Here is a 15,728-nt window from a genome sequence, read left to right as displayed (position 1 = left end):
TTGACTTGCATAAACAGTTACATTTCTGGAAGAAATTATGGAACCCCATGGAAAACAAAAGAGGAGCAGCAATTGACAGACACAGGCTTCAAGCAAAATCAGAACTTACAATTTAATCACATTAAAAAGCATACCATTTTCTTTTCCAGCATCTTCCCGTAGGGCACTGACAGTTTACAGCTTATAGCTAAAGAACTCTAGGTAAGCAATTAAACATTTAACTGACAAAAATAGCAACTTTCCCTTTGTTGTTTTGAGAAAGCTTCTGTTAAATCAAAGCAACAAACTCAATATACTGCTTTACGCTCTCATGATTCAGAGACAGGTCACCTTACTGACACCAGCACAAAAATGTTGAGATTACAATATATGAAGTGTCTCCATTCTTTCAGGCTCAACAGTACAGGGATGTCAAGTATTGATTTTACAACAAAGATACCCAATATATCAGACTTTGATCACCCCTCACCCCTTGCTTCTAATATAGGACAAAATTTCTTAATGCCAGAAGTACCTTGGACAAAAAGGGCTAAGACCAAAAATTTTACCAGTACCTTCTAGACTCTACCTGCTCATCTATAAATGAAGGACAGCTGCAGCATGCAACTGCTATGTTAAAAAAACAAAACAAAACAGTAGTGTATGAAATAGGAACCTCCTTCCTCAAAAGGATCAGATAAACCCCTAAACAGAGATCTTAACCCTGCTAAGAGTTAAAATTTCTCAGAATTGCAATTAATCAGATTCCACAGTAATGAACAGCTTAATTACAGAATGGAATGAAAATAAACTTAGCTGCAGTATCATTAAGTGTTTTACCACTGATAGGCCAATGAGTGGCTTCATAGTAACAGGAAGTTCTGAAAGCCTCTGGTGTGTACAGTGATTCTGGCTCTTAGAAAACATTCACCAACAGCAGAGGCAAGGGATGTTAGTTATAAAAATGCATACAAGTTTCAAAGCAGTATCATTACAGGTGATGAAACTTAAGGGGAGATGAATGAAATTCACCCATATACACATGGATTCATATTATATATATATATGGATCACTTCCCTCCTCCCCACAAACAAGAAATAATTTCTTATATCTTGAACAAGTCCACCTCATCAGTGATGCTTAAGAGCTTGACAGAATCTGCATCTCCTGTTCTTAGTTTACCATGTACAGCACCGCTGGGCATAAATTGCAGGGTTTCAGTAGCAAGGGGCTGCAAGGGTGACCTGTGTGGGAGAAGGTCATAAACTGCCCTATGCCAGTCAAAATAGGTTCCAGTCAGCTCTGAAACCAATATAAACAACCCGCTGCATGCCAAAACTTCAACCAGCAGAGCACATGGCACCTCTGCTTCAACATATGTAAGGAGCAGCAGCTGCTAGTGGGAGATGTAGGGAGACACATAAGGAGGAGATGCTCTTGGGGAAACATGTTTGGAGACAGGAGGAGAAATGGAAGAGATGCTCTTGGGAAGACACAGGGAGGAAACATTGTTGAGCACATGAATGGAGATGTGCTCTTGGAAGGAGGCACTGCATGCCGGAGGAGGTACACCTCTGAGGGGACTGTGACCCCTGCATAAGCCATGCACTTCTGAAGTGACTGAATCCTGTATGTAGGAGACCCATGCCAGAGCAGGTACATCCCTGAAGACGACTGCAGACCATGGAGAAGCCACACAGGGGCAGTGACACTGAAGCCCAGAGCAGCAGAGGAGACCTGCTAAGAAGCCCAGAGCAGCAGAAGAGACCAACAGACACATGATGCCAACCTCCTGTGCCACCTGTCACCTCACCAAGGAATTGTGAGGGACTGAGCATAGCCCCTGGTGAACACAAGGAAGATCAAGGCTAGGAAAGGGGGAATAAAGGTATTTGACTTAAGCTGAGCCTTGGGGAAGGAGGAGAAAAGGTGTTCCCTCAATTGTTTATTTGTACTTTGTTTTCATTTTCTCAATACCTGAATCAGTGATTAGAAGTTTGTTAACTAGCAATAAATTAAATTCAGTAAAAATACCCCAAGTCGAGACTGTTTTGCCTGTGATAACAGGTCATGAAAAAGTAAGGATTTTAGAAAAAATATCTCAAACTTCCCTTAAATCATCATACTCTCAATTAGATCACGACAATCATATCAGTATTTTCCTGTAATCAATTGGTTTCATATGGATTAACATCAGAAAGCCAAGTGTTACAAAGAAATCAGTGGAGGAATGCTGCTGGAGTTTCAAGACAATGTCATAATACTAGGTAAAACAGTAATAGGCCAATATGGAAAAGTTACTATTCATGATAAATCACTAAAAAGGATATGGTTCTATAATATGATCTACTGCACTTGTATAAAACCTTTAAAGTGTCTCTCTCAGTACATTTAATTTTAAAGCTTTATTTCAGAGTAATCTAACTGCAAATAGGGGTAATGTTTAACTTTTAAATGTCCCATGTAAAAGTCATTCCAAACTGGTAAAAGAAATGGTTTTGCTGGCAGCTCTGTAGGACGGTCTGGTTTTAATGGAAATAACTTTTTACCTGACCATGGTTCTCAGCCTGGGATTTCTGACCAGCCTTTTTTATGGTTAAACGGGAAGAGGCACCCTTAACCTTTTTTATGTAACACTGGTGTCACAGTTTGAAAGGGGTTGAGAAATAATGTAATATACGAGATCATTCTTGAAATGAATATGAGAATATCTTCCTCAAATGTAATGATGATACTTGCAGAAATGACACCCTGTATGTGGTAAGGCCTTGGAGAACGGAAAGATAGGGCCAGTGAGTGCAGAACCCTTTCCTCTGCACTCCTGTAAACAGGCAAGCATTGTAAGTTTTAATATTAAGACAGTGTTAGCAGTGTGGAAACAAACCATAAAGGGAATATCATTTCTAAGTTTAAAAAACATACGTATAAAGATTTTTTTTTAAATACAAAGTGCTTCTATACATTAAGCAGGTTACAGTGTTAGTGAGCAAATCCCTGTTTAGTTACCTTGATTACAAGGGTTATACATGGTCACCATGGTGTATCGTAGAGTTCAATCAAGTGCTAAGAATAGGAACTCCTTGGTGCAGACCATTCATGCCCATTGCCAGCAATGGTTTCATCATATTTGGGAATATCCATTTTAACAAAGTTCCATATGAAAAATATCTGAAGCTTCAAAAGATTAAGAGTGAAGAGCCTCTAAAAAAAATTAAAGTTTATAAGTAAAATGCCAGAAAAAAATGTTACAGTAATTACAGCTCACTGAGTGATAAACCCCAGCTTGCACCAGACATTCACGTTCAGGATACAGCATGGTTGTATCTTACAACAATTTTCAAATGGGAGTTCAAAAAAGCATCTAAATGAGTAATATCTTTGTGTGGTTTTGCTTCAACATACAGGGTCATCTGTTTTTTTGTTTTGTTTTGGTTTTGTTTTTTTTAAGTATGTTACTCTGCAGATTGCAGTATCTAATATGTACATTGGGGCCAGACAGGCTTAGAAGGCCTTTGATGCTGGTTAACTGTTTTTTTAACCATGTTACCAGCACATTACTTGGACATCACCCCTTTAATTATAGCCAATGTATGCTCTAAAGGCTCTTTCCTTTTTACCCTAGGTTTCAGTAAACTACAAAGAAGGGTTAACTGCTTTTGCATAGGAGAGCACTAAGCTTTCAACCCCTAAGTGCCACTGCCTCCTTTACAACTGATGCCTTCACTCTACCTGCAGAGCTGGCAGAATCTCTCAAAATTACAAACACACCTCCATCTCTCTCCAGTAATGAGAGACCAGCACATAGATCCTCAACCCAATAGAGCACAAGTGCCACTTTCCCAGCAAAAATCCAGACTTGAGACGTGACCACATTCTGCAGTACCATTAATGGATCCAAATATTATACTTCACACTTTTTTTCCAATAAGCAGTTTCATTCAAAGAGGCAAACAACTCTGGCTGCTTGTGATCACATGTAACCAGTCACAGTAGTTCAGTACCAAGAATCTGTATTATAGCTCATAATGTTCCAACAGTAAAGAATTAAATGTATAAATACCTATCAATGACTAATTCGTTTCCCTAAAGTGGTTTCTAAAACTACATAGAAGTTCTCAAAGAAGTCTTAGTACCAAAAAAGTCAATTTGTAAATATACAGAGTTTGGTACTTGCTACTGTAGTAAGTCATAAAAAACTGAACATAAGACTACAGTTAAAAGGTTTGAGTGTTTTGGATAAGAATCAATTATTAAATCTCCCTTTAAAGTTTTTTTGACAATACATACTTATTATACACATTTCTAAAAGCTCTCATGATATAGCAATCAAAACTGAGAGTCAAACCAACAGTCAATGCTGTAGCATTAGGCCCTAGAGGAGCAAAGACAGATTATATTTAAAATAGTTTTAAGTTTATATAGTGCTCAACTATAATTAAGTGCTTTACAGACTCTTTAAATAGAAATAAACACAAAATTAGACAACTAGATGTTTTACTTAAGATGGATAAAAAACAGAAGACAGATAAAGAAAACCCAAACCAGCCTTAATACAGCCTTTCATTAAGCAATACAATCAAGGCTATTTAATAAAGCATGTTAAGCATGTTGGCAGTCTCCAGATTGAGGTGGAATTATATATATATTTTTTCTCCATTAAAACAGGAATCACACAAGCTTTATTAACAGGTAGCCCACATAACCCAGTGTGGTCATCCTTGTTGTTCTCTTTCCCGTTAAGGCTACCCGAATACCTGCTTTATGCAAATATTGGCAGACTTTGTGTCAATTTAGAATTGGGTTTTATTGTGAATTTACAAGACTTAGAAAAACAATGGGACTTCTGAATACTGCTGCAAGGGCAATCAGCAATATCACTAAGACCTTACAGACCTCATTTGGCAAGCATCTTTCAGATTAATCATTTGCACTTCACACATCTAACACACCTGCAGTAATACTGTGGAAAATAAAAAATAGTTTGGTCTGCTCATACCAGCATAATCATTAGAACTTTTTTTTTTTTGAGAATTTAAATTTCACAATAGCAAGTACCAGACACTATTTGCATAATTAGTTTATTTTGCTTACTCTACTAAACAAATATAAGCACTAATGTTTTAGTTCATCTCAGTAGTACTCTGCTCAGCTTTAGAAGCTTGGTACGATTTGGTACAAGAAGTTACATGCCGGTGAAAACTGTCCCGCCACATAAATCTTTTCCCACAGATGTTACACTCATATGGTTTTATGCCTGTATGAATTTTCATATGGCCAACAAGATGGTGTTTCATTTTGAATTTCTTACCGCAGACACCACAGCCATAAGGTCGAAGACCAAGGTGCATACTCATATGCCGATCTCGCTGACTCTTGTGCGTAAAGCTTTTACCACACTGACAAGGATACAGCTTATCAGCATGTGAGAATCCAGTGAGGGACGTTTCTTCTTTAATTCCTGTAGCCATTTCAATACCTTCACCATAACCTGCTGCTATCATAAGGTCCTGTCTGTGAGCACTTAAATTTCCATCCGCTCTTTCACCAGAAAATTCCTCCATAGAAGAGCCATAGAAGTCAACTTGCTCATCATAATTACTTTCATCTGCCTGTTCATCAAATTCTGCTTCCATCTTTTTGTCACCTATATGAAAGTCTTCAACACCTGAAGACTGGATTGAATGATCTGCTTGAATGGCATTCATGGATTCAGAAACTTGGTGTTCATCATAAGGATTATCAACACCTTCACAGTCCTGTTCAAATCTTTCTGGCTTCACATGGATCCACCGCTTGTGAGACATGATGCTGGGTTTGCTGTATATAGGCCTTGTATACTGATACTCTGCACTATCACTAGTCCCTTCTTCACCATCCTGACTTGTCATTCCTGTGCTGAGTCTATCGTGTTCTGTTGAAGAATTACTGGGAAGGTACTCATGTTCTGTTAGTTGACATGACAGTTCATCTTTAGAGCTTTCTTCTTCATTTTCACCATCCCTCAGCTCCTGCACTTTGTGGAATTCTGTTTGTCCTCCAGAGCCAAGTTCGAAGGTTTCAACAAGGCCATTGTAACTACTACTACTTGGGGACTGATGATCACTGCCATGGTTCATCTTCTGACAGAGAACTGTTGGGTTCCCCTCTAGCACTTCAGTGCATTTATCTACTACATGCCACATCTGAAGAAAACTTGCTGCTGTCAAATAACTCACAATTTCTGGAGCAGGCATAACCAAACGACCCGTATAGGTAGACAGAAGAATGTTTTCAAATACTCTTGGATTCATCACATCAGGCAAGACTATTCGCCTGCTGTTTTTCAGGAGCACCTGATCACAGAAGTAAGGTGAACTAGCTGCAAGAACAGCTTTATGGGCTCTGAAGAGATGGCCCTGAACTACAATGGACACATCACATAATTGTCCTTGCTGGCGCTGCTGGTTTAACTTCTGCAAAATGGTGCTAGAAAAATCTGGAAATTCCACTCGAAAAGAGCTTGATCCAGACTCCATTTCATTACAAATCTAGCGTTGTGCTGCAAGAGGAAAAAAAAAAAAAAAAAAAAAAAAGAGAGAAAGATCAGAAATTCTGCTTAGTAAAGTTTGGTCTTTCCAGTTGCTTATATTCAAATTTTTCCTTACATTTATTTCCTAACATTTAATGAGCTCATATGGAACTTGACCCAGAACTTTTGGAAACCTGTGTCACTGGCCTATTTTTATTCCCCACCCCTCCATTTCATCTTTCTCCTTTTTGAAAGTCATACCGAGGCCACGAATTGCCATGCCAGCACATTTTGCTGAGATTCTTCTGCTATAGATGATCAGTGCTTGTGGATAGAAGATATGAACAGATTTGCCTAGTTGATAGAATGATTACTCAAGCATGAGTTTAGGATAACAAAATTATTTGATGAAATTTTAGCAGTAGAGTTAACTGTAGCATGTCCCGGAGTTTAAAAGGTATATGAAAGATTCTGCATTTCAACTGCCAAATTATCTCATTAACCCCCCAATAAAGACCGACTGTACTCTTATGAAATGTTCCACTTTAAACAAAGTTTTCAAAAGACAACACATTGATTCATTCAATGACAAAGGCAGCATAGAGTCCTAGCAAGAATGAGGCTTATGACTCTTCCAGGGGTATTTCCCTGTCATTTTATTAACTGAAAGGTAAAAAAAGCAACATCCTGTAGAGTTGCTAGACTACAATCCAATTCTTTATTTCTGAGCTTTTTCAGATGTTATTAGAAGATTCCTAAATTTAACATTTTAAATTCAGTAGTTTTTCTGAAACAGGGAAGTGCTGTACAGAATTTTTTGCATATGTACGTTGTATATGTGTGACAGTGCAACAAAATTAGATGCTAGAAGCTCAGCTAGTAGCTCACAGATTTTAATGTTTGTATTCCCACATGATCCAGATGTCTTGGTACAAAGTTGATGTAGTCTTAGGTAGTACAACTGTTCAAAATTTCTGCCTTAAATGTGAAGTTTCAGAGAAACTTACATGTTTTTAACATCAGAAATAATGACAAGTTTAAATGCAAGTATGAAAGACCAACATTAACTCCCTGAATAAGTTAAATTTGTGCAATTTTTCAACTACGTAATGTGTAAATTGAATATAATAGAACTCTGAAAACCATGGAGTAATAAGCAGCTTTCCTCTGTCAAGTTTTGTTTAAGTAATAAGTAAGGGTCAAAATTTTAACAGATGGGGCTGCACACCCTAGAGACAATACTTAGGAAGCTAGCAGACAGCACACACTTACAAAATTTTAAGCACTTTTCGAATATCGTGCAAAAATAGAAACTGAATTACAAACAGTTGCAGGACTCCGAGATTGAGGTAGTTCTACCGAAATAGGAATCCTTGCTACAGATAATGTGCACAATAACCATAGTACTTTCTATACAGTTACATAACTGTCAATAGAAAACTGTGTTTACTGGTGCACTGTGTTAAGATGCCAGAATTTGGCACAAATGCATGGCTGCTAGTGCAAAAGAAGACAGCAACGTTTGCATAGAAAATACAGATTGCACAGGAGTGATTATGTAAATCACTCAAAGAATAATCAACAGCTTATAGTTACGTAATCCCTTCCTGACTGTTCTGATCTGTCTTTTAACTCTCATCCTTGACACCCTTCTCCTCTCCCCTCTCTCCCCCCCAAAAAAAAAACCCCCCAGTATTTCTTCAAGATTTGAGAGTTAGAAAAGGAAGACAAAGCAGCATATGGAGCACAGGTGAAAACAGATTACTCATTGTCATCTTAGACACAGGTGAATAGGGTTTTCACAGAAAAGAGAGCATAGGGGGTCAGAAAGCCATAAAGGCCTTTCAAGAAATGCAGGCCCAGATTCCTTGTAAACACTGTAACAGGCATCTTCTACAGAACTGAGGATTACACTTTTAAATTTCTTTGTAATTCTTCACTAGAAGTATGGTGTCAATCCTACTCTTTTGTGTAGGTCTCTGAAGAAAACACACTGGGAATAACCTGTCATTTATGTAACCCGTTTGTAACTATAAATAGTAACAGCAAGCAAAAAGGTACCTTTTTGATAACAGGTTTTTTTTTCTTCAAACCTTACACTAGTTTCCAACACTGGGTGGTGGGAGGAACTGAAAGTCCAGAATAATGCTCCCACTGAGGAGCAGGAGGAGAGCCAAATGACTAAGAGTTTTGTAACAATGCCATAACTAGCTGTACACAGTCACATTTGCTTTTACATTTTGATAAACTGTTACTGTTTTACTGTTTGAAATGATACTTTACAGATGCCTGGCAAAACCCTGTGACATGCTCTGTCAGGCTTAAGCGATGCTTGCCAAGTACCTGGAGATCCTCAGATTTAAAATAAGTAGTCAGTTTTTTGTTTTGTTTTTAAATGCTCAGTGGCACAAGGTAGTTTGCTTGCAAATACTGCCTCACATAAACCAGGGGTCAGCAGTTACATTCTGCCAGGACAATCATCATCAAGTCACATCAACTGAGGAAACAGCCTGAAATTTGCAAGTCTAGGACAGCATTGCTTTCAGGTGCTTTGACTAACAGTGTTAGGAAAGAGGCTTTACATCACAAAGCATTATTCCACAAAGAGCCCTGGCCTTCAGTCCTCACAGCTTGCTTTAAGTATTAGGCAAGCTAGAAATGATTACGCATATCCTTGAACAAACTGCTTGAGATACATTCCCAAAAGTGTCTGAAAATCTCCACATGAAGGTGCAAAATTGAAAATGGCACATTTTACCCCTTTTAAATGAAAAAAGAAAAGTCTAGAAACAGTAAGCAATTCACCAGAAGTGAATTACCACAAACTGTCATACCCCAAGCGCAAATGTGGATTTTTTACTGAATATTACTGTACTTATAACCTAGCTGTGTTTTAGCTAGTCTGAGAACAATTTGTCTGATGGTGAACATAAGCTGTTCAGCAATCTGAACGGTTCTTGATTTAGTAAATCTAAGGGAATATTAGAAATAGCAGCTTTTAAATGATTTTCTTGGAAAGGAAGCTCTCTGAAACACCTGCAGTTAAACTGATCTTCTCAAAATTGTGACCTGTGTAATAGCAGTAGAAAGTATCTGTACCTTTAAATTTACTGTTTACCAGTTGGTTTAGCTTTTCATTTTCAGCACTCCTCAAAGCAGCAGACCTTCTCTATAACTGCAATGCCAACCCACTTCAAGAAACCAAATCAGCTGCTGCTATTTATCACAGAGTAACAGAATACTGTCAGCACTAGTGTTATGTATTTTTTTCCACTTTGCTTAAAATAAATTGACAAAATTATTGAAGTACATTTCTTCAACATAATAAACAGTTACCTAATACACAGTACACATTACAAAATATTTATTTTTAAAATAATAAAAAAGTTTAAAAAAACCACTATTTATATGCAGATGCGTAAGTTCTTTCAGAATATCCTCATATATAAGAAGCTGTTTTTCAATACTTGCCTACAGTAAAGATAACCTTTCACGATATGTTCAGTTGAAATTTGAATTGGCATGTCTATGCACCTAACAATTGCTAGCCTGAACTGCCATCCTTCAGCAAGGACACAGCTTAGTCCCAGAACCAAATATAGTTTAAAAAGCATGTTTACTCACCACTGAAACAATTCCAGCAGGGAGCAGAGTTGATATTATATATAGTAAATTCACATGAAAAGCAAACCCACTTAAACATACATAAGACACTTCTAATGAGTAAGGCCATACATTTCAAGAATACTTTTTCCCCCCCCCACAGAGGTTTTACTTCCTCCTTTTACAACCTGTTGTTTCTGCTTTTTCTTTATCCCACATCATAGAGAACAAAGTCTTTCTATTTTAACCCGCAGCAAGTTTTTAGCCGCCATGCTGCAATGCTCAGTGAAACACGGAAGGCAAACACTACTAGCTTAAAAATGAAGTTACTTTAAAAAGAGCAGTACGCGGTTGCCGGAGGTCTCCGCAAACAAAGCCCCCGAGACACTTGATTTTTCATCCCTGCCGCGGCAGCTCCTCGCGGCTCTTCCGCATCAGCGGCGGCGCGTCCCGGCCGAGAAGCAGCAGTGGCCGCGGCCCGCCCCGCCCCCCCGCGGCTCACGGGACCGGCGGCGGCGCGGGGCAGCGCCACGGCCGCGCTGGGGGCTCGCCGCGGGGGGCGGGCGGCCCAGCCTCGCGCGCGCCGCCCCAGAGCGGGCCCGCAGAGCCCAGGCAGCGGCAGCGCGGCCCCGCAGCGGCGGCCTCTCACCTGCGGGCCTCAGCGTCCCTCGCATAGCGGGCTGCGGCCCGGCTCCAGGCGCGGCGCCACCGCCGCAGCTTCCCCACCGCCGCCGCTCGGCCCACACCGGAAACCGCACTGCCTCGCAGCGCTTCCGCATCCGGGTCTCGCGGCGGCCGGCCCCGCCTCTTCCTGCCCGAGCGGGGGAGTGGCGACGCGGGCGCGCTGCGGCCCCGCCCCTTCCGGTGCAGCCGGGAAACAGGCGGCGGCGGGCGGCGTTGTGGGGCGCGGCGGCGGCGTGCGGGGCGGGAGCGCTGCGGCGAAAGCCGGGAGGAGCGGCGGGGTCGGGCGCTGGTGGCCGCCGAAGAGCGGGTTAACAAAACCGAACCTCAGCTGGGATTCGGTAGTAACCAAAGAACGATATAACGTCATGCAGGTTTCTCAGCAGTTGAAAAACATAGTTAGAAGGCCGAGACTAATGTATACCGTGAGAACACGTATACCTTAAGAACAGCATGGAAAGCATTAACGCTTTAATGAACAGGCCTTTAGGATGCATTGTTTCCGTTTCATAAGGAAACGGGCATGATCCAACGAGACATCGAAACCAAGATACCCAGTGCATTTCATGGAACAGATACAATCCGATGCCTCGAAAATGAACAAAGAAGGCATCATATTGGAGCAGAACAATAATCTTCCCCAGTCCCGCATCTTTTTCTTTACATTGACAAGTTAATGTGTTTCAGGCAAAAGGTTAACAAATGCTAATATGAAATTCTGCAAGAATTTCTATACAAGAAGAGTTTGGTTTTGCCACAGTATTTGTGGTCTGAGTATGCCCTGAGGCATTATTTTTATATTTATGGCCAAAACCCCACATCTTTATTTTGAATTGTTACAACTTTTTTTTATAACACTTAAAATACTTTCCATAGTTTTATACTGGGGGAGTTAGCCGTATATGTAAGGAAGGACTGAATCCCATAATGTCTCTTCCCTATGTTCTAAATACCTGCTACTCACTTTCTTCAAATCAGTTTCTCTGAATTAATTTGGTACTCTCCTTTGTGATTTTGTGATAGTACAGAGCCAGGAATCATTCAGCAAGAAGTCTGCGTGCAGAAATGCAGCACCAGATGAATATAGAACAAGCAGTATTGTAATAAAATCACTGTTAATAAATCATTCTATTTGTGTAAAAGAGATCAATGTTTCTGTATACCCAGTTGGGATCCCATTTACACATTGGCAAAGGAGAAATGACATTTTTGGCCAGCTCTCCATCCACTGTTACATGTGAAATACATAAAGATGGACAGATGTAATATATCTTGGAAAAGTATACCCCGTTTAAGGTTTTCCCTTATGAGATTATTTTTAAGATTCTTTTAATGTTGAGAATAGCCGAATTAAGGAAATAGGTCGCTTAGGAGCTGCTCCAAAAGCATAGTGATGTTGCTATACCGGACCTGAGAACAAAGTCTTAGAGCTGAGTCAAACTTCTAGTCTCTAGCAAGGTAGGTAAAAGCTGTACAAATGGTCTGAGAGAGCTGTGACAGCAGCTGCTCTGCTCATCCTGAATCTCTTAGTGGACAAAACCAGTAGATGCCCCTGATACTATCTCCCAAGGTTGAGTTTTGTTGCCCAACTGGTAGATAAAGAAGAGAAAGAGAGGGGAAAAAAAGCATCTGAGCTAGAAGGCAAAATACTGTAGAACATCATGTAGGCGTCAAGCCAAAATAAGAGTAATAACATATTTTGCATTTAGCTCTGCAGATGTCTGTGGGAGTGTTGCGTTAGCAGCACCATAAACGCGCATAAGAGGTGTAAGGGAAGCGTGTGTTGCATTGTTTGCCCAGTGATAGCATTCCTGGATTCTCTATGGGCTGTCAACACTGTTATCAGTGTCATTAGTTTAAAGGTGCAATTGCTTTTGCATCCTGGGAAAACTGGGGTTTGATCTAATATTGGGTGCATAACTAAGTTGTATATTGAAGGAAATAGTCAAAGTGGTAGACTGGGTAAAGAGGTAACTTCTGTCTCAGTTCAGTGAATGTTCATCTCAGAGCTTTAACAAGTAAGGGAAAGCAGATTCATGTAGCTTTATCCTAAGTAATAGGATAAGGGAAAGATACCTTCTGATACACGATGGAAGAAGCTATAATTTAATACTGAGAATTAAACATTCCATTTGATTGTTAACAGGCAGGTTTTTTTGTTTTAACTGAAGTTTAGGCAGGAATGTGCCATCTCAGATTACTCTTCTCCAAACTTAGCATGTAGCGAAGTATGGATACATTCTCTTTGGAAAAAGTTTGTGTTTGGTCATGGAAGCAATATAAAGGGCCATAATAACTCCCATCCTCCAATAATACTGCTGGTTTTGTCTTGGTATTAAGGTGTATTATCATATAAATCTATATAAGAATTGTTCAACCTATACTGTCAGAATTGAGAGGTGGATTTAGTGATGGAAAGCCAGCATTTAATTCCTACCAGCTGTTTTAAACTAGATTTTAAAGAATACCCATACAGTGTACTGTGTTTAATTTCTCATATTACTGAGAGTATATCTACTGAATTTAGACCTGGATGAAAACTAGCTTTAAATGAAACCAATCAGAGGCTTCAGTTTCTGTAGTTCATTGCTAACTGTATGCGATTCAGAAATCTAATTTAATGCAAAACTGAGCAGAGGAAAATAAAGAAATAGCTGGAAACTCACCAGCATCACATGTACTATACTTAGAGATGCATTTGCCACTCAGGGTTTGTGCTCATAACTGCTTTAATGTTGACTTTCCTTTTACAGCGTGATTTGGGAGTTGATGTATTCTCCAATATAAGCAGTCCATAAGAATAACTTTATCACCACAAAATTTCCCTGAAGGTTCTCCTTTTTCTTTATTTCACTGATGTTCTCCATTCCAGAGTTTGTCAGTCTTGCTCTAGGCACTATCAGGAGCAGACAACAAGCAAGCAGTAGCTGGTTTTCCCTGAGGAGCTGGTTTTACTGTCCTAGCAGGGCCTTGGCTACTCAGTCCTGTTGTATTTATGCTGAAAACAGGTACCTGGATCTGCCAAATGACAAGAAATAACTCTACAATCAGACCACTCAATTGGCCATGCAACAAGCACATACATGAACTTTCCAAAAATAAGATGAGATTCCACAAGAACAATTTATAGGCTGAAAACAGATCAAAGACTTGCTTTGAAGTCTCCAAACAAGCCTGTGGCATTCATGATAGTGTTTTTTTGCCAGCATATTAAGGGAGTTTGTAACTGTAGATCTAGTTGAATTGTATCTTAACTTTAGAAAATTGACTATTTCTATAAGGAAACAAGTCTCCAAACAAAAAGTTAATACAGTTTTTGACAGTATCTTAATTAAGACAACTAATTTCTAGGCATTTTGGGGAAGACAAACTACTGAAACTTTATGGCTCTTACTCTAAGGAAAAAGAAAGGAGTTCTAGCAATAGCAGTGGCTATACTTGATTATGTGGCGTTTTTCCTACAGTTCAGTTGTCAAGGATGCACCAAAACAGCTCTGTGTTGCTTCTTGATAAGAACCTGCTGATTTCAGTGAGAACAGTACCACTGATTTATTTTTACTTCAAAAGAAGTTTTTACTCAGTTTGTTAGAAAAAAATGACTGGATCTTCTTTACAAGTGAAAATGCAGTAAAATAATTTTAGTCTTGGGGACATCTTGGAAGACACCTGGCATAAGCAGTGACTACACATTTCCCAGTCTTGCCTATTTAGATGCTCTGAGTCTACCTGGAAACACTGATGATTTTAATTTTAGCCGCACCCATAGTTCTTGGTTTCCCTTATGAAAGAGTCTTCAAAGAAAATAAGTTGTGATTATATTTATCTATCTATGCATCAGTGCACTTAGTTTGTTGACATCCGTGTTGCCAGTTACCAAATACCTTTCAGATGGTAGTGATTCAGTAGCTTAAAGAGAAACGCTGGGCATTTAGGCTATGACCTCTGTTACTTAAGGCAATTTTGCAGAAGATTTTATTTCTAGATTATTTCAGCTGGTTCTGACAAATATAGTCTTGATATGTTTGATTTCTGTTTGAGTGATATCATGTACTTAATTCTGTCTACAGGTCTCAGGCCGAGCGGGGCAGGCGAAGCGCTGCACAGCGGAGGAGAAGCAGCCGGCGGCGGGCGGGCAGGACGGTCGGCGCGGGCAGGACGGCAGATGGTGCTGAAGGCCAGGGCAGCACACGCCGGCTGGGGACGCGTTCCAGCTCCGGCCAGGTCTCACACGGATTTACCACAATTAGATGTTACCACTTCTGGTCATTTTGTGGATCTGGAGTCTATTGTTCATTCATGATCACGATTTTTTTTTTTAGAGCAAAAGAAGTCTTGTGGAAGAAAGTGTAATTTCATTTTACTTTACAGGCAATATTTATGGAACCAATCATTAGATGGAGACAAAATATAGTCCAAATTTTATGAAGTTTATAAAAGATTTAAAATGACATACTAGAATATGAAATCTGAAAACATTAGATATTTTAGGAAGGGCACTGTTTTTGTGAACAACGGAAAGGAGACATTATAATAATTAGATCTAAGTTCTATGTAAAATACTAAATGGGATCCAGAATGCATTAAATCTTAAACTTTTGTCCAGTCTTTGTTTAGTATTGAATGTGTCTTAAGCATTTGCATTTTGAAATTGTTGCATGAAACCCTGTTTGATGGCATTTGCATCATTTCAACATTTTATTTCAACAGGTAATAGTGAAAAAATACTTTTCCTTTTAGTATTTGCAAAATTTGGGGTTAGTTTGCATTTGAAATAAAAACTTATTTCTTATTTCATCCAATGCTATTCATTATCCTTAAGTCTTTTGTTCTTTTCAAAGCAATTTCCCCCTAATAAGCATAGAAAGAAAGATAGGTCCCTTAATGTGTCAAGACTTAAGTCACACTTATAGCATCTACTAAAAAGAAAGAAAAAAATGAAACAGTCTTTTGGGAATT

The 15,728-nt window shown here is 39.4% G+C and overlaps 1 protein-coding gene across 2 annotated transcripts; it reads right to left on the bottom strand.

Annotated features, from left to right (window-relative positions):
- Nucleotides 1-87: 87 nt before the first annotated feature.
- On the bottom strand, nt 88-10,894 carry ZBTB43 (zinc finger and BTB domain containing 43). Of its 2 annotated transcripts, none has more exons than XM_026112165.2 (2): nt 10,741-10,894; nt 88-6,518 (listed from the first exon to the last, which is right to left on the bottom strand). In XM_026112165.2, exon 2 carries the CDS (start codon nt 6,493-6,495, stop codon nt 5,101-5,103), a length of 1,395 nt encoding a protein of 464 aa, XP_025967950.1. In that variant the 5' UTR covers nt 6,496-6,518; nt 10,741-10,894; the 3' UTR covers nt 88-5,100. The 2 variants fall into 2 exon arrangements, with proteins under 2 accessions (XP_025967950.1, XP_025967952.1); XM_026112167.2 differs by lacking the exon at nt 10,741-10,894 and adding an exon at nt 10,422-10,547.
- Between the last annotated feature and the right edge of the window lie 4,834 nt (nt 10,895-15,728).

Source organism: Dromaius novaehollandiae, chromosome 20 (genome assembly GCF_036370855.1).
Source record: "Dromaius novaehollandiae isolate bDroNov1 chromosome 20, bDroNov1.hap1, whole genome shotgun sequence".
Taxonomy (NCBI): domain Eukaryota; kingdom Metazoa; phylum Chordata; class Aves; order Casuariiformes; family Dromaiidae; genus Dromaius; species Dromaius novaehollandiae.
The sequence above is the reverse complement of the archived record's forward strand: the minus strand, read 5'-3'. Positions and strand labels throughout refer to the sequence as shown.

Coding starts and splice junctions, on each gene's coding strand:
- ZBTB43 (XM_026112165.2), bottom strand. CDS start 6,495: ATGGAGTCTGGATCAAGCTCTTTTCGAGTGGAATTTCCAGATTTTTCT.